The 23,545-nt window shown below is 36.9% G+C and overlaps 6 protein-coding genes, 1 non-coding gene and 5 pseudogenes across 12 annotated transcripts; 4 read left to right on the forward strand and 8 right to left on the reverse strand.

The window, feature by feature from the left end:
• Positions 1 to 60: 60 nt before the first annotated feature.
• Positions 61 to 842, reverse strand: H16D19.7 (annotated as a pseudogene). Its single transcript has 4 exons — positions 782 to 842; positions 513 to 731; positions 286 to 355; positions 61 to 144 (listed from the first exon to the last, which is right to left on the reverse strand). Coding segments are annotated over exons 1-4 (434 nt in total).
• A 101-nt stretch (positions 843 to 943) lies between these two features.
• H16D19.4 lies at positions 944 to 1,528 on the reverse strand (annotated as a pseudogene). Its single transcript has 3 exons — positions 1,520 to 1,528; positions 1,143 to 1,473; positions 944 to 1,028 (listed from the first exon to the last, which is right to left on the reverse strand). Coding segments are annotated over exons 1-3 (425 nt in total).
• Positions 1,529 to 1,743: 215 nt separating this feature from the next.
• Positions 1,744 to 2,241, reverse strand: H16D19.6 (annotated as a pseudogene). Its single transcript has 3 exons — positions 2,192 to 2,241; positions 2,077 to 2,143; positions 1,744 to 1,989 (listed from the first exon to the last, which is right to left on the reverse strand). Coding segments are annotated over exons 1-3 (363 nt in total).
• Positions 2,242 to 2,348: 107 nt separating this feature from the next.
• On the reverse strand, positions 2,349 to 3,662 carry H16D19.5 (annotated as a pseudogene). Its single transcript has 6 exons — positions 3,582 to 3,662; positions 3,456 to 3,529; positions 3,273 to 3,369; positions 2,750 to 3,224; positions 2,616 to 2,700; positions 2,349 to 2,447 (listed from the first exon to the last, which is right to left on the reverse strand). Coding segments are annotated over exons 1-6 (911 nt in total).
• A 3,058-nt stretch (positions 3,663 to 6,720) lies between these two features.
• On the reverse strand, positions 6,721 to 11,428 carry mcrs-1 (FHA domain-containing protein). Its single transcript, NM_060800.9, has 8 exons — positions 11,300 to 11,428; positions 11,158 to 11,227; positions 11,018 to 11,098; positions 10,522 to 10,931; positions 9,406 to 9,564; positions 8,333 to 8,552; positions 7,949 to 8,075; positions 6,721 to 7,090 (listed from the first exon to the last, which is right to left on the reverse strand). The coding sequence occupies exons 1-8, from the start codon at positions 11,413 to 11,415 to the stop codon at positions 6,837 to 6,839; spliced, it is 1,437 nt and encodes a 478-aa protein (NP_493201.3). The 5' UTR covers positions 11,416 to 11,428; the 3' UTR covers positions 6,721 to 6,836.
• A 189-nt stretch (positions 11,429 to 11,617) lies between these two features.
• atp-1 (ATP synthase subunit alpha, mitochondrial) lies at positions 11,618 to 13,996 on the forward strand. The gene is made up of 5 exons (NM_001026355.6): positions 11,618 to 11,775; positions 11,959 to 12,087; positions 12,141 to 12,571; positions 12,626 to 13,427; positions 13,486 to 13,996. The coding sequence occupies exons 1-5, from the start codon at positions 11,731 to 11,733 to the stop codon at positions 13,693 to 13,695; spliced, it is 1,617 nt and encodes a 538-aa protein (NP_001021526.1). The 5' UTR covers positions 11,618 to 11,730; the 3' UTR covers positions 13,696 to 13,996.
• Positions 11,726 to 11,746, forward strand: 21ur-12279. The gene has a single exon (NR_050653.1).
• A 358-nt stretch (positions 13,997 to 14,354) lies between the features above and the next one.
• T26E3.7 (ATPase F1/V1/A1 complex alpha/beta subunit nucleotide-binding domain-containing protein) lies at positions 14,355 to 16,101 on the reverse strand. The gene is made up of 3 exons (NM_060802.3): positions 15,970 to 16,101; positions 15,070 to 15,353; positions 14,355 to 14,868 (listed from the first exon to the last, which is right to left on the reverse strand). The coding sequence occupies exons 2-3, from the start codon at positions 15,309 to 15,311 to the stop codon at positions 14,790 to 14,792; spliced, it is 321 nt and encodes a 106-aa protein (NP_493203.1). The 5' UTR covers positions 15,312 to 15,353; positions 15,970 to 16,101; the 3' UTR covers positions 14,355 to 14,789.
• Positions 16,102 to 17,102: 1,001 nt separating this feature from the next.
• Positions 17,103 to 18,787, reverse strand: T26E3.8 (F-box domain-containing protein). The gene is made up of 3 exons (NM_060803.5): positions 18,633 to 18,787; positions 17,965 to 18,585; positions 17,103 to 17,385 (listed from the first exon to the last, which is right to left on the reverse strand). Exons 1-3 carry the CDS (start codon positions 18,716 to 18,718, stop codon positions 17,256 to 17,258), a joined length of 837 nt encoding a protein of 278 aa, NP_493204.2. The 5' UTR covers positions 18,719 to 18,787; the 3' UTR covers positions 17,103 to 17,255.
• A 282-nt stretch (positions 18,788 to 19,069) lies between these two features.
• On the forward strand, positions 19,070 to 19,988 carry T26E3.11 (annotated as a pseudogene). The gene is made up of 2 exons: positions 19,070 to 19,155; positions 19,200 to 19,988. Coding segments are annotated over exons 1-2 (875 nt in total).
• Positions 19,989 to 20,594: 606 nt separating this feature from the next.
• On the forward strand, positions 20,595 to 21,073 carry T26E3.6 (DUF7107 domain-containing protein). The gene is made up of 2 exons (NM_060804.4): positions 20,595 to 20,624; positions 20,683 to 21,073. The coding sequence occupies exons 1-2, from the start codon at positions 20,610 to 20,612 to the stop codon at positions 21,007 to 21,009; spliced, it is 342 nt and encodes a 113-aa protein (NP_493205.2). The 5' UTR covers positions 20,595 to 20,609; the 3' UTR covers positions 21,010 to 21,073.
• Positions 21,074 to 22,152: 1,079 nt separating this feature from the next.
• On the reverse strand, positions 22,153 to 23,174 carry T26E3.5 (F-box domain-containing protein). The gene is made up of 2 exons (NM_060805.4): positions 22,979 to 23,174; positions 22,153 to 22,924 (listed from the first exon to the last, which is right to left on the reverse strand). Exons 1-2 carry the CDS (start codon positions 23,062 to 23,064, stop codon positions 22,279 to 22,281), a joined length of 732 nt encoding a protein of 243 aa, NP_493206.2. The 5' UTR covers positions 23,065 to 23,174; the 3' UTR covers positions 22,153 to 22,278.
• Between the last annotated feature and the right edge of the window lie 371 nt (positions 23,175 to 23,545).

Raw genomic sequence — 23,545 nt, forward strand, 5'->3', positions numbered from 1 at the left:
AATATGACAGATTTAATTAATTATTTATTGTAAGATATACTAAATATTAAAAAAAAACAATTATGTTAGTTATAATAATCAAATTTTTTCTTCCGTGACTCGATAGAGAAGAAGGAATGTGTCGGACCCGTATATTGATATTTGCTGAAATAATGAACAATTGTATTATCGAAAATGTACCATTTAAGACTTTTAGTTTTCTATTACAGCCTACTGCGCGGTTTGAATTTTTTTTTTCAAATTCTTACCTGATTTTTAAATATTGGGCTAATAAGAACAACTTACTCCAGTGTAATGGCTGTAACATTGTTTTTCAACCCTTTTGACATGATTTGTACCACTTGAATTTATGTTCCTGTAAAATCAAATACTCTGTTAGGATTTTCTTTCAATTGTGATTTAATTGAAGACCCAATTGGCCTTAGAGGTCTTAATTAGATGAAGTCACAGATTATCTTTCTGACAAGGGAACTATTTTCCCTGCTCCAAATCATTCTATACAATATACTTACGGATAGGCTTTTTCGACGTCAGCTAATATGAAAATCGAAGTAAGTGAGAACTCCAAACACTGTCTGGCAATATCGCTGGTCCTTGGTCTATGAGTGTTCTAAGATCACAGTGTGCCGATCCATCTATGACTACTCTACCGTTTTTAATCGTTGGTCGTAGTTAAGGATTTTGGCAAACTCCTCTTGCCAATCGTCACCGTGAGAAATTTCAGAAGGTCTCTGAAAATTCAGCAGTTTTTTTGCAGAAGTTAACATGTAAACAAACTTACAGTTTAATAAAAAGCAAGAAAAAATTGGAGAGCATCACACAAACGCCCATAGGCTTGAACCCTAAAATTATGGATTAGAAAGGAGCAATTCAAAATAAAATTATTTGTGAGATAAGTTCAGAGCTAGTATACTGTAGAAACACAAAAAGAAAGAAACAAAATAACTGTATAAACATTTATTAATTTCATGTAATGATTGGTCGATGCACCATAAAGAAATTTCCTCAACGATTACTCCGATTACATCCTGAAAAAAAATCATGTTTTAAACTTAAACAAAGATAAAAATTGCAAGATTTCCACATTTTCTACACAGCTACCAAGGAAAGTATAAGAATGACAGCGTGTTTATCTTACTAACTTAAGTGTGTAGAATAAAGTTTGTAGTTTTGTATGATGTCGTTCTGCGGCAATCGGGGCACCGGAAAGTTCCATCGAATAATTTCGAATAAATTCCGTAGACGAACCGAGTCCACTTTCTTCTTCATCAGTTCATACCGCATGCTTGCAATTTCCTTATTTGAATGTTGCATTATGATAAAATTTGCAAAGTTTAGGAAATTCGAGTTTCGAGTATACATGGCCGACGGATGAAAAGTGACGCCTCCTGCAATTTTGACTGATTGAACTCCATGCGCATGCTGTGGTACTCGATTATATCGAATGCTGGCCGTTGCGTATCTTGCGTTGATCTGAAATATACAATTAATTATTGATCAAGAAAGACGGTTCACTTACCGTAATCATCTGATTTGCATAAGTTTTGACAAAAATTTTTTAGCCAGCATCCGATTGAAACATCGCAAACATTCGGAGTGACCACATTCAGTAATTCTGGCAATGATGTTAACTCCATCGTACGACTCTGTGCAAATCTTACATGTCTGGAAAGTTTAGAGAGTTTCAGCCAATAAGGTTTTGAAGAGGCTCAACGATTCTGTACACTCCGGCCACGAGAGTTGTCATGAGGGGAAATTTAAATCTCTGGAACTCCGCATACAGAAGTATGATGATTTTCACTCTTGCAATAGTAGCACGTCGCTTGTAGGTGGGGACGACATGGCTTCTGCAGGCACTTTGTGCACAAGTTGTGCAAGAATTTCTTCCGTTCTTCCGTGGTTTTGACCAGACCGCACATATTGGATGGATGGGTTCGGGTGCAAAAGGCGCATGGGTGTCTTCCACAATCTTTTGTAGCGTAATATCTTCTGAACTTAAAAAAATGTATTGCATTCGAAATTGAAGTTTTTCTTTTTTTAATCATTCAATAAAATGCAGTATTGTTTCCAACTTACTCTTATACATAGAATCCTTCCAAAACTTCTCTCCAAGCAGTCCACAAAATCATTGGGTAGATGAATTCTGGAATTTCAGATCACTTTTATTTTTACAAAAGTTTTAAAAACTCACAATTTAGCAAAAATCAAACGGGCATCACACAGACGCCCATAGGTTTGAAGCCTGAAATCGTGGATTAAAAATAAAAAAATTCAAAAAAAATAGGCAGATAGATAATGTCAGGGGAACTCAATTTAACCAGTAGACAACAGAAAAAAAACAGAACATATTTTCTTATGAATATTTATTAATTTTATATATTAGATAGATTATGTCCTTTAAATTTTATTATTGATCCTCGATGCACCATAAACGAGTTCGATTCGTTCTGAAAATGACGGAATTAGATTCGAGTTTTTTTTTTGAAATTTCGAGCTCTTAGAACAAGCAAATTGCTGAAAATTTATCTTATTTTAATAAATTGAAATGTATAAATTTCCAATCAAATTTCAAAACCACAGAAATTTTCGGTCAAATCCAAACGGAGTAAGCTCACCATTTTCATCAAAGTTGCCCTCATCCGTGAAACGACGGGTGTTGACGGAAACGCTTTCTGGCTGGCCACGCAAATGCTTCTGACCCTAAAAAAAGCTTACTCTTTCAGACAAAATTTGAATAAAATAAGCTTACAATTCTTGTCATGGATTCAAAATGAATCTTTTCGATAGCCGAGTCTGAAACTCTTCACCTTGGTGTTGAACTTTTCGTTTCCATCTTGATCGACCATCTTGATGGATTAGACTTTTCCATAGTATAGGACAAATAGACACGATGGATCTGAGAACCAGCATCCGCAGTTCCATCCTCCACATCCCGGGAAGCATGACTTGATTTAGCAGTGTTTGATAATTCCGGCAAATCATCTTCCGAGCTTATCGATCCACATTTTTCAATTGAACAGCTGCCAGCCGAGTCACATCTCCTCGAATAATTGAATAGAATGGGAAATGTGGAAATAGTGACGTTTACATAAAATATGATGAATCAAATTCGAAGATATTTGACAAAGTGCGACAATTTCCTTGATTCTCCATCCTGGTGAAACTTCGTTGGTCATCTGGCCAAGAGCATCACCTCACAATCAAACAATGTGATCTTCTCCTCTCTTAAACGGTACGGTTAGGGAAAATAAGCAAATTTTAAAAAAACTCACCACAATGTCGATTTTTTTTTTTGGAAAAACGTTGAATTCTAGTGTGCAACTGTTTTCAACTAGTACAAACTGAACCAGCCTCCAAAACACTCTGGCTCTGAAAAATCAATAGTTACTCAAATCTCTGCAATTTCTAAAAATCCCCACATTTTATGTTTTACTTGTGCTCCAAAAAAAACTCACCAAAAATCCAAAAAAAAAAATCAATATTCTGGCCGCTCACCAAGCAGCCTTCAAGTGAGGTGGGTAGTTGAGGTCTGAAATTCAGGAGCTTTTTTTCCACAAAATCTAGAGTTTAAAAAAACTTACAATTAATGTATCAAAAAAAAGGAGAGCATCACACAAACGCCCAAAGGTTTTAATCGTTGTACTCTCTGTAAAAGCTACACATTAGAATTGAGTTTTTCTGTGACAAGCTTTGAGAAACAAACAAAGTACAGTCAAACACTGAGGGGTCAATTTTTGTGCACAGTTCTCCGTGAGTCTGAGTCTCCATGCTTCTAGTACTATCTTCTTGATGTCTGTTACAGTGATGATGAGCATCGTATAGTTTTGGCGGAGAGGGGTGAGATAGTGTTATGCCCGTCTAACTATCTAGTTGGTGAGTCTCAAACGAGGAAGAGATATCGATAGAAATTGAGAAAAAACGGTACTAGAATTGAAAATTGAGAAGCTTTCAAGGCGGAGAAGGATTGAAAGAATCTCAGGTTATTTTCAAGAAGGCAAAAAAAAGGTGGTGAACAGACATTCAGAGAAGAGAACCGAGGCGCTGACCCAACGAGGGGACCCCCCCTAAGTCTCTCCAAGATCAACAATCTCTTTGTGATTGTCTGGGTCTCTAGGGGAGCCAAAAGGTGGACGCTAGGAATGGGAGGAAAGAAGTGGTACTTATAGGGGAGAGGGGGCTAACAGAAACATTGCGAAATCTATTATGACTCCGGGCCCTTCAAGTTTTCTTTGAGTCCCGCTGGGACTAGCTGTACCCTTACAAGAAAACCGTAGAAAAAGAAAAGCAGAGGACGGTTTTTCAAAATGTCTTGGATTCTGATGACCGTATTTCCTCTATTAGTATTGCACCCCATTGTTCAACTTTGACAGCTTATATTTCAGTTATCGTTTGTTCTATTCAAAAATTGTCAACTAACAAAATATTTGTTACATCTTTTTCTTTCATTTCATAGTTAATAAAATATTGATATCTTTAAAATGAACTGAGATATAGCGTTTCAAAGTTGAGTGGTCGGGTGCAATACTAATAGAGGAAATACGGTAATCTGTGAAAAACGGGAGATTTTCAAAAACTAGCCAAGTTTTGGACAGCTACCACTAGGGCCTTGAAGCAGGTATACTGTAGTGAAAGAAAAGGGACAAGGCCCAAAATTATCGATATCTGTAGTGAACAAACGGGCACGAGAGAGAGAGAGAGAGAGAAAGGGGTAGATGGGCGCCAAGTGGGGGGGGGGGGGGGTCCTGAGAAGAGATGGCTCATATGATGGGTAGTACACAAAATTCTGAGAATGCGTATTGTGCAACATATTTGACGCTCAAAACGTCTCGTAGCGAAAACTACAGGAGCTCTTTAAGCTTCACGTGGTGTCAGGCTGTCTCATTGCGGTTTGATCTACAAAAAATTCGGGATATTTTCCACCAAAAATTGTGACGTCAGCACGTCGAGGGCTTTTTTTTTCTCTCGCATATTTCGAAGATCAGCATCTCAACTGATTTCGCATGGTTAGGAACGTGCTGACGTCAGATTAAACCGTAATGGGGTAGCCTGTGCATAGATCGGCAGAAAAACGAAAAATCGAGGAGAAATTTATAAAGCACAGACATATATACGACATTCAAGAGCGAGGGCGCTGGTCCTCCATTGCGTGACCATTTTTCTCTCTCTACGCCTCTCCAAGATCCATGTACTATTTCGATGATTGTCTGAGTCTCTGTTAAGGATAGAACGTTGGGGGACCGAGTGGTGAACGCTTTGGGGAGAGGAGAGAGGATGGGGGTGGGGGCTTCGCAAGGCCAGCCAATAGGAGAAGAGTGGGCGTGGTTTCAACGGTGGGCGTCTGGGTCTCTGGTACGGAAGAAGTTGGGGAGGAGGGAAAATGAGCACTTAACAGAGGCGGTGTATTTTAATAACTGTAAAGTGTCCCACAGGACTGACTACATTTGGGGCGAATCTGCAAAACAGAGATCTGGCAGTGTGCCAACACACAAAGCGCACGTGATGTCAGAATGTCCTATTTCGTTGTGATCTACCAAAAATGCGGAAATTAAGACGCAGACTTCTCAACTGATTACGCATGGTTAAGAACGTGCTGACGTCACTCTTTTTGGGGAAAAAATTCCCACATTTTTTGTAGATCAAACCGTTATGGGACAGCCTGACACCGCGTGAAAGCGCAGTTTTTCTCGAAGAAAACGATAATCCGATATTACGCATCGCGCGTTGTTTAGCGTGTTTTCCAGCAGAAAATTTCAAAAAAACAACGTGCGTTTTGTGCTTTGGCACAGTGCTAGATTCCCTTTTCGGCCTCCAAAATTCTGAGAAAGTTAGCAACATATTTGACGCGCAAAATATCTCGTAGCGAAAACTACAGTAATTCTTTAAAGGACCACTGTAGCTCTATGTGTCGATTTACGGGCTTGATTTTTGAATTGAGTTTATTTTCAAATAATGACAGCGATATTCTGTTTGTTTTGCTTAATTTTAATAAAAATCGAGCCCGTAATTCGACACAAGCGCAGCGCTACAGTAGTAAATTAAAGAATTACTGTAGTTTTCGCTACGAGATATTTTGCGCGTCAAATATGTTGCGCAATACGCATTCTCAGAATTTAGTGTTCCTGTAATACATTGAGCAAAACTCGACCGAGAAGGCGAACCGCGACGCTCCGGAAATCGACACCAGGCCGTGGCCGAATTCGGAAAACTCTTACATTTAAGACAGCCCTACAGAACAAAAATTAAAATATTTTCTTATTTCTTGATGAAGAAAATTTGAATTTTTCAAATTCCCGCCAGAAATTGCTTAGAAATTCGAATTTTCATGAATTTCTGGCAAAAGCTAAAAAAAAAGTTCGAAAATGGTTACAAAATATGAATTCGCGCCGAAAATGATGCTGGAAAATTAAAAACTTTCAAATTCCCGCCAAAATTTTTTTAAATTTCTTTTATCGGAGAAATACAATCGCACAAATTTCTCATAATTTATTTTTGATCTACCTTGTTGACTAGGCTCCTCCCCCTCCTTCGACGAGACAGATTGGGGGCGGAGTCAAGTTCAACTGGTAGATCAAAAATAAATTATGAGAAATTTGTGCGATCGTATTTTTTCGATAATTTTTTAAAAAGTAATTTCTCTGAAATTTTTTTAAAGAATTGTTGAATTTCCCACGTCTTTTCTCTGAAAATCTGTAAATTTCAATGCTTTTTTCAAAACAAAAAAAAAACTATTTATTCATTGGGCTCTGTTCAAAATGTTCAAAATGAGATTGTGATGTACCAATTTTCGTTCAAAAAAAAAAAAAGAAGTTTTAAACAATTAATTAACAAAACAAAATTTAAAAATCCGATCCTCCAGAATCGACTCGTCTCACGACTTTTTGCACAATTCCGGGCGGCCCTCCGGCCACTTTTCCACGTGGTTTTTTTGGTGGTGGTGGTGGTCCTTGCGGTGTTCCGTAGAGGCTCCGTTGCTGCTCTTGTTGAACTTTTTTGTGTTGAAGAGCACATTGTCGAGTGATTGGATGGAGAATACGTGGAACTGGAATACTGAACACCAGGCGAAGTGAGACGATTTCAATTATTGAGCCATCTGGAAACATTTCAATTTTTTGAGATTTTTTTCACTAGAAATTATTGAAAATTTGAGTATTTTCAACGAAAATTGATTTTTTTTTAATGGATTTTGTTAAATTTCCGCTGAAAAACCGGAAAATTTTGATTGCTTTTCCGCAGAAATTTGTTAGATTTTCTTTTAAATATTTTCACTAATTTCCAGCGAAAATTGACCTGAAAAATTCAATTTTTGGAAGTTCCCAAATTGATTTTTTTGTTGGCTAATTTCCGCTGAAAATCCGGAAATTGTCTCGATTTTTTTTTTGAAAAAATTGGTTTTTTTTTGTCATTTATTGGGATTTTCACAAAAAAAATTATTGCAAAATTTGGAAATTTTCAACGAAAATTGATTTTTAAAAAAAGATTCTGTGAAATTTCCTATGGAAAACTTGAATTTTTGGATATTTCCAACGAAAATTTGAATTTTTAACAATTTTTTTCGAATTTCTCACAAATTTTGCCTATATTTTGTGTGAATTTCCACGAAAAATTTGAAAACAAATTTCAAAAAATCGGCATTTTTTAACGAATTTTCAGAATTAAAATAAAAATCAATTTCTCGTTTTTTTTTGAAAATTTATATATATTTTTCCTAAAAAATGTTCAAATTTTGAGACTTCCACCGGCAAAAATGTATGAAAATTTCAAATTTCATCTGGAAAATTTATTTTTTTTTCGAATTTTCATAAAAATTGGAAATTTCGGGAGGTATTTTCAAGGAAATTCAATTTTTCCAACAAAAATGAAGGATTTCCGTTCCAATTTTTGAACTTTCCAGGCTCATTTTTCTCGAAAATTCCAAATTTTCAGTCCAAAAATCGTGATTTTTCCGTACTTTTAAGCGAAGTTGTGACCATTTGTGGAAGTGGCTTGCTGTCCACATACATTATTCGTTGGCCAACATTTTGAATCGTGAATTTGTCGTCTGCCACGTGACAAATCACCGCTTGTTGACGGGAAACCTGAAAAATTTGGAGATTTCTCGAATTTTCAGTGGGAAAATCATTAAAATTTTAGTTTTTTGACGGAAAATCGAAAAAAAGTGAAATTTTCCGGTGAGAAAACACTGAAATTTCAAAACATTTTTGATTTTTTAATTTTTTACTCGAAAAATTCCAATTTTTTCCAATTTCGAATTTCCAGGGTAAAAAACTCCCAAATTTTCGAATTTTTCGCTGAAAAATCCAAATTTTCACAATTGTCTTCTTCCTTCCAGTACCTTCGTGGCGGGACCCTCTTTCGACAGATCAATATCGATTTTTTCGTTTAGTGAAGCTCTACCCATCGTTACAGATTTTCCAGTCATTGCATATTGTAGAAATTGTCCATTTATCATAGCAATTGCGTTGTCTGGAACTGATCCACTTGTCTTAAATCTGTTGAGAATTCCACTTAGAGCTGGACGACGGGAAATTGCTGCGTATCGACTCCGAGCGGCTCTGAAATTTTTTTTTTTATTCGAGGTTTTCCAGGGATTTTTGGTGGTTTTCAATGAGAAAATCGGTTTTAAAATGCGTTTTTACCACTATTTTGACCATTTTCAGACAATTTAAGATATCTGTGCATTTTCTCGTAGGATCTTGGCTCATTGCGTACTTTCGGGGCTACCGTAACCCAAAATTCATCGGGGATTTTTGGTGGTTTTCAGTGAGAAAATCGAGTTTAAAATTCATTTTTACCCCTATTTTGACAATTTTCAGACATTTTTTAGGAATCTGGGCATTTTGCCGTAGGATATTGGACGCATTGCGTACTTTTGGGGCTACCGTAACCCAAAATTTATTAATTTAGATCAAATTTCAAAAAATTTGGGGATTCAGGGGATTTCAGAGGTTTTCAGTAAGAAAATCGAGTTTAGAATATTTTAAACCCCTAGTTTGACCAATTTCGGACATTTTCTTAGAAAACTGTGCATTTTGTCGTAGGCTCTTGGCTCATTGCGTATTTTTGGAGCTACCGTAACCCAAAATTCATAATTTTGGAGGAAATTTCAAGAACTTGAGGGTGTTTTGGCGATTTTAGGAGGTTTTCAGTGCAAAAATCAAGTTAAGAATGACTTGTTACCCCTATTTTGCCCATTTTCGGCCAATTTAAGAAATCTGTGCATTTTGTCGTAGGCTCTTGGCTCATTGCGTATTTTTGGAGCTACAGTAACCCTAATTTAGTGAAATTTGTACTGTAGATTAAAATTTGGTGAAAATGTCGATTTTCTAGCTGAAATTCTCTCCAAAACAGTCAAAAATCGGCGAAAAATCGCATTTTTTCAATAGAAAAACGCTGAAAGTGCCGTACTGAAGTGGAGCATTAATGTCAAAATCCATAGTATTTCCATCAGTTAAAGCTTCCAATGCCTGCCAATTATAGTTATTTCCTTGTTCTGAACGATATCCTTTAATACGTCGATAATGATCGGAAAGGACTTGTGGAGTACGTGATTTGTGGAAGGATTGCCTGAAAATTGCGATTTTAGGAGATTTTTTGCGTTTTTTTGGCTTAAAAATGGATTTTTCCCGATATTTTTCTCACTTTTTCGGCGGTTTTTTCGACTAATTTTGCACTTTGAGTGAAAATTTAAGGCTTTTTTGAGCAAAATCTGAACATTAGAGGCTTTTCAAGCTAACTTATGACAATTTTTCTCTAGAAAGTCTCAAAAAGACGTTAATTACTACAGAAAATCGATTTATGACCGACACAAGTCTGCTTTTTATTGGAAATTAGGGGGTTTTTTCTATGAAAATCAATTCTTTTCACCTACTGAAAGCCTAATTTAAAGAAAATTGCGTGAAAAAATCAATAATCGACTAAAAATATGAAGAAAAACGAACTTTTCAACTAGAAGTTCACATTTTCACGGAAAATTAGCGTTTTTCTTTGGGAAAGTGCCAAAAAAAAGAGAATTACAGTTAAAATTGATTTTTAATAGAAAATTTAGTTTTTCTGTGTGATTTCAGTTGAAAAATCGGCTCATTTTGCAATATTTTGGATATTTTAATCCTAGATCTTCGAATTTTTGGCATAATTAGAAGAAAAAACGAGAAAAAATCAATTTTTGGCTGAAAAAATTCAGTTTTTAACTAAAAATTAACGTTTTTTCTTTGAAAATCTGATATTTTTGTCGAAAGAGGCCCTAAAAAATTAATAATTGTCTAAAAAATATGAAGAAAATTGAATTTTTGGATTAAAAATCAGTTTTTTTTTCTGAAAATCTCTCTTTTTTTTACCTAGAAAGACCTTAATTTAGCTTAAATTGCGTGAAAAACTTCAATATTTCGGTGGAAATTAGAAGAAAATCAAAATTTGCAACTAGAAATTCAAATTTTCACAGATTTTTTAGCTTTTTGGGTGCTTCCAAGCTGAACAATCAGCTCCGCAAGGCAAATTTTGGCGGAAAATTTCGATTTTCCATACCGATTTCCGTCTAAAATCTTCTTAAAATGGAGAATCGTCAAAACTGTGTGATTTTCCACGTCTTGTCGCTCTTTTCTGGCGTTTTTCAGCTGATTTTCCGCCAATTCCATAAGAGTGCGCTCCTCATTCCTGGTAAATGGCGTCCTCGCCTCGATTTGAGCTTTCAAACGATGTGGCATGGCGTCAAGTCGAACTTTTGCGGATTTTGATATTTCTTCGTCGAACATTAGCTGACAATAACGCTCTTCTACGTCGGAAAATGTGAATTTTCGCGAAAATGTCAGCGAATTGTGGATGAAACGGATGCATTGAACGTGAGCGACGGCGGTGAGAAGCGCCAGATCGTCGGCGACGGTCCAGATCCTCATTGGGTTCGTTTCCGTGATTGAGGGCTCCATGTGAATGAGAATCTGTAAAAAATCGGGGGTTTTTCGAGGAAAATTCGATATTTTTGAGGATAATCCTGGATTTTCAGCATCTTCCCCGCAATTCTAACCTTTCTCCGCTTCAGTTCCGGCTCTTCAGACGGCTTTTTCATCACCATTTGGGCCTCCACTGATTCTTCAGTTTCTTCCGCCTGAAAAAATCAAATCTAATTTTTTATGGAAATTTATCAGGTTTCCTGAGATTTCTCACATGTATCTCCGAGTTTTCTTCAATTTTTTGCTTCTTAAATCCTGACAGCTCGTTGGGACGCTCTATATCTCTGAAAAATGTAATTTAATTCATTTTTTAGAGCAAAATTCAATTATTTTAATTAAAATGTCGAAACACTCACTCAAATTGTTCGATTTTTCGTTTCCTTGTCCCTTCTTCTTCTGTGTCTTCTATTGTATCCTTTTTTCGCTGGCCGGAGGCGACCTTGTCGATGATTTCGTCGAGTTTATCGGCCATTTTTGGGACAAACCTGAAGTTTTTGCAGTTAAATCAAAGGAAATTTTATTTTAAAAATGATGAAATAAGAAATAAAATTTAATTTTCAAGAAAAACAAGCGAAAAATTGAGAAAATCGATTTTAAAAAAAAATGTTCACTAAAAACGAGAGTCAGCAAGCGCGCCCCACTGAGACACTTGGCAGCATGCCAACACCTACCGTATACCAGACAACCTGCATTCCCCCAACCGCCCATCAGGGAGAGCCGCCTTAACTGCAGCTTCGGTTTTACTTTTGCTTTTGGAATTCGTTTTTTCCGAGCAGACCCGTTGAGGATGTTGTCCAAACGCATTGTTACCGCTCTTAACACCGCCGTCAAGGTTAGTTTTATCGAATTCTCCGCAGAATTTGACCCGAAAATGTTGTTTTTAGGCTTGAAAATTTAATTTGCCACTTTAAATTTTTTTGCTGTGAGCTTTTTTCGGATATTATGCCCTTAAATCAACATTTACGGCTCAATTATTGATTTTTGATTATTAATTCTAATTAATTGCATTTTTCAGGTCCAAAATGCCGGAATCGCCACCACCGCCCGCGGAATGGCCGGAGCTTCCGGATCCGAAGTCTCCAAGATTCTCGAGGAGAGAATTCTCGGAACCGAGACTGGAATCAACCTTGAGGAGACCGGAAAGGTGATTATCTCGTCGTTTTTAAGCTTTTTTTTTTTAATTTTTATTCGTTTCAGGTTCTCTCCATCGGAGACGGTATCGCTCGCGTTTACGGATTGAAGAACATCCAGGCCGAAGAAATGGTTGAGTTCGACTCAGGAATCAAGGGAATGGCCATGAACTTGGACGTTGACAACGTCGGAGTTGTCGTCTTCGGAAACGATAAGGTCATCAGAGAAGGAGACATCGTCAAGCGTACCGGAGCCATCGTCGACGTTCCAGTCGGAGATGGTCTTCTCGGACGTGTTGTTGACGCCCTCGGAAACCCAATTGACGGAAAGGGACCAATTGCCAACGCCAGAAGATCTCGTGTCGAAGTCAAGGCCCCAGGAATCATCCCACGTTTGTCTGTGCGCGAACCAATGGTTACTGGAGTCAAGGCCGTCGATTCTCTTGTGCCAATTGGACGTGGACAACGTGAATTGATCATTGGAGATCGTCAAACCGGGTAAGTATTGATTTTCTCGAATCTTAATTAAAATTATTAAACAATTAATTTCAGAAAGACCGCCATTGCCATTGACACCATCATCAACCAGAAGAGATTCAACGACGCTGGAGACGACAAGAAGAAGCTTTTCTGCATCTACGTCGCTGTCGGACAGAAGAGATCCACCGTCGCCCAGATTGTGAAGCGTCTCACTGACGCCGGAGCCATGGACTACACCATCGTTGTGTCTGCTACCGCCTCCGATGCCGCTCCACTCCAATTCTTGGCTCCATACTCTGGATGCGCCATGGGAGAGCATTTCCGTGACAACGGAAAACATGCTCTCATCATCTTCGACGATCTGTCCAAGCAAGCCGTCGCCTACCGTCAAATGTCTCTTCTTCTCCGTCGTCCACCAGGTCGTGAGGCTTACCCAGGAGATGTCTTCTACCTTCACTCCCGTCTTCTCGAACGTGCCGCCAAGATGAACAACAGCCTCGGAGGAGGATCTCTCACCGCTCTCCCAGTCATTGAGACTCAAGCCGGAGATGTGTCTGCTTACATTCCAACCAATGTCATTTCCATCACTGACGGACAGATCTTCTTGGAGACTGAACTCTTCTACAAGGGAGTACGACCAGCCATCAACGTCGGTCTGTCTGTATCCCGTGTAGGATCTGCTGCTCAAACCAAGGCCATGAAGCAAGTCGCCGGATCCATGAAGCTCGAGTTAGCTCAGTACCGTGAGGTCGCTGCTTTCGCCCAATTCGGATCTGATCTCGATGCCTCCACACAACAACTTTTGAACAGAGGAGTCCGTCTTACCGAGCTTCTCAAGCAAGGACAATACGTACCAATGGGAATTGAAGAACAAGTGAGTTTTCTTTACTTTATAATTAAATGGGCTTGAAATCTAATTTGGATAATTGCAGGTCGGAGTCATCTACGCCGGAGTCAAGGGATACCTCGACAAGGTCGACCCATCCGCCATCACCAAGTTCGAGAAAGAATTCTTGGCTCATCTCCGCTCATCACAACAAGCTCTTCTCAAGACCATCCGTGAAGAAGGACAAATCTCCCCACAAACCGATGCTCAACTTAAGGATGTCGTCGTCAACTTCTTGGCCACATTCAAGCCATAGAACCCGTAAACTTTATGTGTAGAATTGTTGTTTTATGTTTTTTTTTTTGGCCGAGCTCCCCCATTTTAGTTTCGAAATAAAGAATAATTATGAAAAAGGAAGAATGTGGCGTTTTTGATGTGTTTTCTCTTTATATTTGATTTTTTGTATTGTTTCTTTTCCCCCACCCATCCCAACCAGAATCCCCTTCAATTTTTCCAAACTTTCTACCCGACCGATAAATAAACACCGTCCCGTCTCTTATTGTAAAATTGAAATTGTTTTTTCTCTGAAATAATGATTCACAGGACGCTTTTAGAAACACTCGTGTGTGTTCTGCGAGAATTATATGTTTTCCCAGAGAAAGCAGACGAGAACAGTTAATTGTTATGCAAGCATATGCAATTGGCTCCTGGAGTTTTATAACAAGGACGCAAGAGCAAAGCTCCTGTTTCGAAACAAGAGTGACACGCCCACTCTCCTGGTGCAGCTTCAAGTATTCATATTACATCTTCAGGATAGTGTCCTGGCTCTCAATGTTCGGGACTGGTGTTCCTCATGGATTATCTTAATATTGTAGTTGCTCGGTGGCGAGCAGCAACGTACTTCTCCTGGGAAACGTTGGAATTTCGTAGATTAAAGGAACCCACGTGGAATATATGCATTGTGTATTGTATTTCTGTCAGCGGCTGCCTTTTTTTAAGTTCAGAAAACTAAATATTAAGAATTTGACAGACAAAAAAGCATTCTTAAAGTGTAATATACAAAAATTGAAAAAAGGTATTGGCTTCGGAATAGTTTATCAGCCAAATCACATTGTAATAAATATAACACATGAGTTTGCAATATGCGACACGAGAAAATTCCAAAGAAATACAATTCAATCAGAATATGATCATATATATGACTGGAATCAGATGTTAAAAGAAACAAAATTCGCATGATAATTTGGGAGAGCACGAGTGAGGGCTTTAGGAAATGGGATTTTTAAAAAATTGAATCAGGGATTGAAGTAGCTTTTTGCTAAATTGAAAAAAAAATGCTCGAACTGATATTTGTATGGCAATCTCGTCTATTCGTCCTCCTCGTCCGCTCCTTCCTCTTCGTCCTCTTCGTTATCTCCGAGATAGACTCTTTGGAATTCGGGCCCGAACAACTTTTATTTTAGTCTCCAATGAACTCCATATATCGTACCTGAAAATGTCATATTATTCTTTGGCTAACGATTACTTTGAGCAATCTATGCACACATACAGCTCAAATTTGTGTTTTTAATATAGAAATAGACTAAATTTCAAGTTTTAAACATTATTTTTTGAGGAAAAATCGAAATTTGTCATTTTTCTGCTTTTTATAAAGTCTTTGAGCTCAAGTTTTGTGTTTTTCAGGACTCACCAAGTTAACGGATGCAGCTTGATATCTTCTTCCATTCTGTTCAGAATATCAAGTTCGATTTCATCAGTTCTGCAGACAACGTGGCAGTTTGCGGCTTTCTTGGACAAATCATCGAAGATGATGAGGGCGTGCTTGCCGTTGTCAAGGAAGTGCTCTCCAATGGCGCAGCCACTGTATGGGGCCAAGAATTTGAGTGGAGCGGCATCGGAGGCGGTGGCAGACACAACGATGGTGTAGTCCATGGCTCCGGCGTCAGTGAGACGCTTTTTTTAAATTAGTAAAATCTGAAACGTGAAAAGAATAATCAAAAAATGCCCTTTGAAAACCGGACATCTGTTTTGCCAGCCCTATTTTTAAAGCGCGCGCGCGTCAAGAAAAGGGGTCAAAAATTAGTGCGTATCTAGTTAGCAGGTCTAGTTAGTTGTCATCCGCATACACCAAGAGATAAATATTTCTCGTTGACAAGTTATATATTGGTGTCCTTCGAAAAAACTTTATTCAGTCTGAACTCCTAAAAATTATATTTTTTATAGATGATTCCTGTATTATCAAAATATATAAACTGACATGTGAAACGTGGCTTATTTTTTATTTTCTTTTTTATTTAAGCCCCTCCCATTTTTTTTAATGAACTAATAAATGAAAATTTCAACGAAAGGTCAGGAATGGGAGGAGCTTAAATAAAAAATAAGCCACGTTTCACATGTCAGTTTATATATTTTGATAATATTTGCCTTGTATATTAAGCTTGATTTTTTATTTTTCAAAATTTTTTTTGAAATTATTTGATAAAAAAGTATGGTGAACAGAGAGTAGCGCCGAAGATAGGGGAATGTATAGAGTTGGGTTACATTTTACCCGTGCGGACTTACTTGTCTACTTACTGTTACTGTTACTTACTGTTACTACTTACTGGTCCAAGCTTCAGTATACAACATTTTTCGACTTTCAAAACTTTTGATTGGGTTTCGCATTCTCTACCTATCCGAAAACTCGGATTATTTTCTTTGAGACCAGCATTTTAGCATTTTGTGAGGTGTCCAGAAGTACAGCTCTGTAAATAAGATAAATGTATATACAGCGCCGGCCAAAAACATATCCCATTTTCGATTTTTGATAAATGGACAAATTTTACAAACGAGCACAACTTTAAAACTAGAAATGTTTTCGAAAAAAGTTTAACTGATGAAGTATTATTCATAATTTCGTCTACTTGTATTCAGTTGTTTAAATTTTTTACCAGTGCCAGGACAAAAAATACAGCGGCCGACATCTCGTGGGCCCGTTTTTGACAAAGTTTACTGATTCGGGCCGTATCTCGAAAACGAAATTTTTTCAGGAAATGTTGTTATAGGGAAATAGTCTTCAGACTATTTGTCATCGTTTGTGCCTATTCACTTTGCTCTCAAAAATCCTGCAAAAAAGATGTGGGAGTGCAAACTTGAATAGTGCACGGCCACGCCTCGAACATTTCTCGCAAACGATGAATTTTTTTTCCTGAATCTTGATATTGTGTTTGAATATAGCTTAATTGTGATTTTACATGTGTTATTTCTAGAAAGTGCTCGAAAAAAATATTTTGAACTAAGTAACCTGATTTTTGGTTGTAGTGGGTAGGTGGCACCTAGTGAGCGACAAGTTTGCACTCCCATAACTTTTTTGCTGGATTTTTCAGAACAAAGTGAATAGACACAAACGATGGCAAATAGTCTGAAGACTATTTCCCTATAACAACATTTCCTGAAAAAATTTAGTTTTCGAGATACGGCAAAATCAGTAAAAGTTGTCAAAAACGGGCTCACGAGATGTCGGCTGCTGTATTTGTTGCAAGAAACAAGAAACAAGAACTCTTGCATAAATTTTTGCAATTGTAGTTTTATCAATAATAAACGTGGATAATTCAGATTAACGAACTTTTATTTTCAAAAAATGTCGAAATTGTATAATTCGTAGGCTGACGCCGAAAAAATGTTGGACATTAGCCTCAGCTTATTTTTACTATTTTTTTAATCTGGAAATGATCACGCTCGAAAGAAGAAAAACATTTATTTAAAAAAAAGCAACCCGCGATCAGTTTCCCAAAACCAAGAGAGCCGCTCGCTGTTTGTTTTGAAAATGAAAATGAAAAAAAGAAGTATATGAGATGCAAGAAAGTTTTAAACAGTGAAACTATGTATATTTTACATTTAAAAAAACCTGTCAGAACATGAATTATTTTGCAGCTGCACGCAGTGTTCCCCAATAAATACTTCCAAGTTAATGTCTCTGGTCCGACAATTCTTTGTTACGTGAAACTTGGAAACTGAACCATCCTTTCTGTAAACATAAATAATACGTAAATTCGTATTTAAAGGTGGAGTAGCGCCAGTGGGGATTTTGTCTGAATGCACTTCTGATGATCCAAAACAACCGAATATCATAATGAAATACTCCAAAAAATGTTAGATTTTTTATAATTTCCGGTCAAAGTTTTGAAAAATACGAGCTTTTTAAGAAATTTAAAGAAATGTCGCATGTTTCGACCCCTACAATGCTTTAATACAATTAATTTAAACAAAATTAAAACATAAAAAATGTCGAAACATTTTTTTTTTTTTGGTCGACTTCCAAAATTATGAGTGACATAAACTGAGTAATTGCCACTTTTTGACAGTAAGTAAACATTTTCAATTTTTTTTTTGAAAAGTTTTATCATGATATTAAGTCATTTTGGGACCAAAAAAGTGGTTTTAAACAATTTCCCACTGGCGCTACTCCAATGGATTTTCGGATTTTCAAAAATTAATATAAAATCAGGGAAATTTTTTTGAATTTTTTCACATTGATATTCGGAATCAGGGGCAAACATATATTTCCCCACAAACTCTACTCCCCTTCAAACAGAAATTCACTCACATTTCTCTAGCTTTAATATACTTCAAAATCTCAGACTTTACAAGGATGCTGCTCATTCCTTTTGCTTCAATATAACTCTTTCGGGAGCATCCACCATCGTATCTACCGATAAATTCGTTCAATTCTTGATTAGAGATGTTAATACCATTCAAAATGATTTTCGTATAGTTCAAATCCCCCAAATGCACTCTTGTATAATGTGGATTTGTCACATTAACATGCAATGAGGATCTCCATGACCCAAGTCTAGCGAACAATTGGAACGTTTCACCTGATATTCTTTGGTTTGTATAGGACATTCTAGAAATAGTACAATAACGGACGGAGCGTAAAATGTTCAAAATTTGGCGGACATCTTCTTCCCTTCTGTGATTGACTTCAATATCATATCTATACACTTTAACGCATTTGAATATGTAACTGATTTTATCTCGAAATTTGCCAATGTTGTTTCCGATATAGAACATTCGGTCTGCCATAGAAATTTTGATATGATCGGCACTTGCAACAATATATAGCCTGAAGCATTTCTCTTTCATTTTTGTCTTCCAAATATCAAAGTTTCTCATTGACTGAGAAACGAGGCGTTGTGCATTTTTTGAAGTTGCAAGAAGTGTAAAACTAAAAAAAAAATTAAACTTGGATATTAATGTACTAAAGTAACTTACATATCCATGGTTTTCAAATGAGCAGTTACAGCAGAGAGTGCAAGAAATGGTAGTTTACAGAGGGGAAGGGGTACAGCAGAAGACATTTATAAACGATGAGTGCAGAAGATACTGATGGAATGAATGTGAGTGGTTGGTATTTAGACAATTGGACGCTGCTGGCGTGTTTAGCCTCGATATACAGATAGATACAATCGATTGACGGTCTTTTAGACTCTATTGGTGTACAACCCGAGCATTGTCTTGAGTTGTCGATTCGATATGCAGCGTCTCGCACTTTTATTGATCCAATAAAAGATAATCTCACACCTGTCAATTTTCTTTTCCAGTTGCACTAACATAACAAAAACGCAGGAATTTGATCAAAATTCCAGTGTGCAAGGTCTAGTCATCCCATCCAGCCACTCACATTCATTTCTAACACCCTTTGTCTGTAAATGGATTCTACTGTACCATTCCCTCTCTGTAAACTTCCATTTATTGCACTCTCTGTTGTAACTTCTTACTTGAAAATTATGGAAATGTAAGTTATAGGTGTTCTTCAAAATTCAAGCTATATATTTTCAGAATTGTACTTCTCAACACTTCCAAAAATGCGAAACGTCTTGTTTCCCAGTCCATTAGAAACCTTTCGAGACGAGTAGCAAAAGCAAAAGATGATCACTACTCCGTATTGATCATTTCTACTAAAGAACATTTCAAAGTTATGTTAGAAAACCAATTGACCTACTATATTGGGAATGACATTAACAAAGTTCGAGAATCAATCAATTACCTGAACGAAGAATTTCGGGTGAATTTCAAAGCCCAAATTAATTACAATCAGAAAGAAAATGTCATAAATGCTCTTGAAAGTATACCACCTGCTAAACATTTTTATATCATAACTTTCACCAGCCAAACCATATCGGATGATGTGTTCGAGATTCTTCTAAGCAAAAAAAAACATCTAAATTGCGCATCAGTGTGCTCAACCCACACAATATAAGCAACCGTAATTTGGACAAGCTTCCTCGTTGTGTGAATACAGCGCTTAGTTTGAACCGTATTAACATTTCCAGTCAACAATTGAATGAATTCATCAGAAAATGGATTAAACGATCAGCTAATTTTAATAGGTTTGAAGCGAAAGGAATGAACATCAGACTTGATAAATCAGTAATTTTAATGAATACAAAACATAAAAAAGTGGAAGTGTTTTTATCGTTGAAAACATATTATATATATATTTATACTTACAGATCGACTAATGATTCAGTTTCCACGTTTGAAATAATGAATCACTTTACAATTAGGGAAAAGATACTACTCATTGGTGAACACAAGATTCAGGTCGGAAGGCATTTCTACTTTTAATGTTCTTGTTTTTAATTTTCGTTCTTCCTATTGAGAAACTTTTTTTGTCTTTACTCTCATGCTTCTATATCTCACAATATCAAACATTATTAAGTATAAAACATTTTGTATATGTACTGACTTTATTGTTCCAACTACATAATTGAGAAAAATAACCATTTGCACGCACAAAGCGCTAAGAATTCAGTAACTTTGGTGCTCCAAAAAATATCAAAAGTTATAGCATTCTTCCTAAGATGTTCAGCATCGCATATTTGCCGTATGGGCCATCGAGTTGGAACACTTCGCACACCCCTCAATATACAAATTGGAATTTCACGTGCTGGGCAATTTGCCCCGAGAACTATAAGGATTTGGTACTGGTGGAGCCTGCGTAGAGCCTACCGAGCCAACAGGCCGATTTGCTCAACCTCCGGGAGAACAGACACATGTGTAGGCAATAATCAGGCGTAGGTCACCAGGCAGGCAGGCTCTTTCAGCATGTATGTATCTGTTAGAAAACGTTTCCTTTCAATTTTATCAAAATTCTCAGTTTTTTTTTTCGGTCGTAAAAATAATTCGATCAGGAAGACCACTTAAAACTAGGCAGCAGATCACAATTGTTCATTCGACACTGAAAAAATGAAGCAGCTCCCGGTAAGTCAACGTTTTTTTTTAATTTTGGGATTTTTATACATAATTTTCAACTCATCAGATATTCCTTGTGTTCATGGTTGCCACCGCTTTCTGCGACAACATTGGCTTCTTCAAATCACCAACTGAAAAGCGATGCGACAAAGATTACGAGTGCTCTGGAACTGATTTGTGCGGACATTACGTGTGCACACCATTATCTGAATTTAGAAAGTGCCCAGAGGACAAACGTTGTGGATTTGAATACAGCTGCATGTCAGGAGTGTGCAGATATATGTCTGACTTTGATGCTGAACGCCGTTTCTCAAATTTTGGACCAGACATGAAGTGTAAGGACAGCAGAGTTTGCCCGATTGGTTTGCATTGTTCAAATGGAAATTGTGTGTAACATTCCGAATTTCTCGAACAACAAATATTGAGTTTTTATACATAATAAACTAATTGCAGACAAAATCTTTACAGACAAATATTTCCTTCGAAGCCCAAAAAGCTCATAACTTTACAGACGTTAACGTAGTATTAAAAATTTTATTGACAAAATGCTAGTCATAATCCAAAAACCATTTTGTTAGTCAAAAACTTTCCCTTCTTTTCTGTTATGGCTGACATTTTCTAGAAGGCTCATAACTTGACAGACGTTAACACAATCTGAAAATTTTTTTACGGACGAAATGTTTGTCACAATTTGAGTAGTAGCGCGAAGTTTCTAATAGACTTGGACACAATACGTTTAGCATTTATCGATGCTGCAAGAAGTACAACTCTGAAAATATATAACTATTGAAAAGCGAATAAGAAAAAAGTAACTTACATGTCTAAATTTTGCATATGACTTGTTACTGAATGCGATGGTTAGACGCAGCTGTATCGATTAGAATTACAAAGATCAATACAATACCGCGTTGAATACATGGTACATTGAGGGTGAGACTACACAGTTGGGAAAACGTGTTTCCAAGGTTGGCAAACCTCCCATCTGCCTTCGTCGATGCACCATGTTTGTTTGGCTTTGGTGGCCTATATTCTAATTGACTAAAAATAGCAGATCAGCGGACATTTCACAACTTTTTAAGAAAACCAAAGAAAATCGAGATATGTTGCAGGGGTGGTTGCCGTTTGCCGGATATCAGATTTGCCGGAAATGTTTAGAGGGTTTTTTACAAGACGGGAACACATTTTTCCCGTTTTTTTCTAGATATTGTCACAGAATTTGCTTACTTATCAAAATAAATGTTCTGTAATTTCCAAAAAAATAAGTGCAAAACCACAATTTGCCGGAAATTTTCGGCAAATTGCCGTTTTTCCGACAATTCTTGCCGGTTTGCTGGTTTGCCGGAAATTTCAATTCCGGCAATTTGCCGATTTGCCGGACGTCGGATATGTTGTTCTCTAGGAGAGTAGCATTAAAAAGAACTCTTCTAAGTCCAAAAATGACTAGAAAAAGGTCTTATTGGCGTTTCTTGAAACTATGCCAGAATTATGTTGTTTCATCTCAAATTTTGAGTAGTAAAGCAAGATAATTGATCCAAAGTTTAGTTGAACATTAGTTTATTGTTGAAGATTTTTTTTTTTGAAATCTTGAACAGAAGAATAGATATCTAGAATAGATATATGGTGAGAAATGGACAAAAAAGAGAAAAATAGTATTAAAAAAAAACTATCCATTAATGTTGAATTTGCGTTTACCAAATGAATCTATCGAACAGTATCTGTTCTTTATATTCATTCCTTTTGCTTCAAACGACCGCAGAGAATTTCCTTTATTCCATAATTTTCGAAGCATCCTTATCTTTCGGCTTGAGATGTTAATTCCGTTGAAGCTAGCCGATGTGCTCACGCAATTAATGAGCATCTTCCAGTTGTTGACGCTTATCCTGTGGGGATTTGTCACATCTATGTGCAACTTGCATGAGCGTAGTTTCAGAATAATCTCGAACAACTCCTCCGATATGCTTTGGTTTGTGAAGCAGAATATGTAGAACCGTTGACGAATTGAGCGAATCATTTCTACAATTCGTCGGACGTCTTCTTCCTTTCTATAATCTATTTCGATATTAAAAGGATACAGAATAACGGTTTCGTTGAGGAAGATGATTGTTTTTCGAACTTCGGAAAGTTCATTCCCCACATAAATAGGGAGTTGGTATCCTTGAAAACTTAGAATGATTTCGATAAGATCTTCACAGGCAATAATCGAAGCAGTGAAGTAATCCTTTCTTGAGGCTCTCTTCAACATTGTAAAAGCTCTGATGGACTTGGAAACGAGGTGGTTTGAGTTTTGTGAAGTGGCAAGAAGGGAAAAACTGAAAATATAACAATTAAATATATAGCTAGATACTATTACAAAAATAACTTACATTTCTAAAATGTTCATGTGATCCGTTACAGCGGTGAGTGCGGTTGATGGGAGTTTACAGATAGGGAAAGGCACAAGAGAAGTCATTTGTTGACGTAGATAATAACGAAATGAACAGAGGTGGCTGGATGGAATGGTAAGACGCTCTATGTATTGGAATATTGGAATATCGATCCAGGGTTTTCAGATATTGCCAGCGTTTCTGCGACATGCCACCTGAACTGTGCGGCTCTTTTCTCGGTGCATCTTTCAGTGTTTTAGCGAGAAAGAGTTTGCGAATGATTATACTAGTTAAATAGCTGGAGCAATAAGCTTATCATTAGAAAAATTAAATTTTAAACAAAGTGGTTGTAGATATAGATATACTTATACATATAGATATACACATATATACATATATATAGACATATAGATATAGATAGTTGTAGATATACATACGCCTTGAACCAAAGAGCCGAGAGCCGAGAGCCGAATCATTTGGCTCTCGGCGCATTTCGAGTAGTATGGAATGATCTGTACACTTTTTTCCAAATTATATTTTTTATGAAAAGCTTATTGCTCCAGCTTT

The sequence above is a fragment of the Caenorhabditis elegans genome, chromosome I, assembly GCF_000002985.6.
Source record: "Caenorhabditis elegans chromosome I".
NCBI classification, from domain to species: domain Eukaryota; kingdom Metazoa; phylum Nematoda; class Chromadorea; order Rhabditida; family Rhabditidae; genus Caenorhabditis; species Caenorhabditis elegans.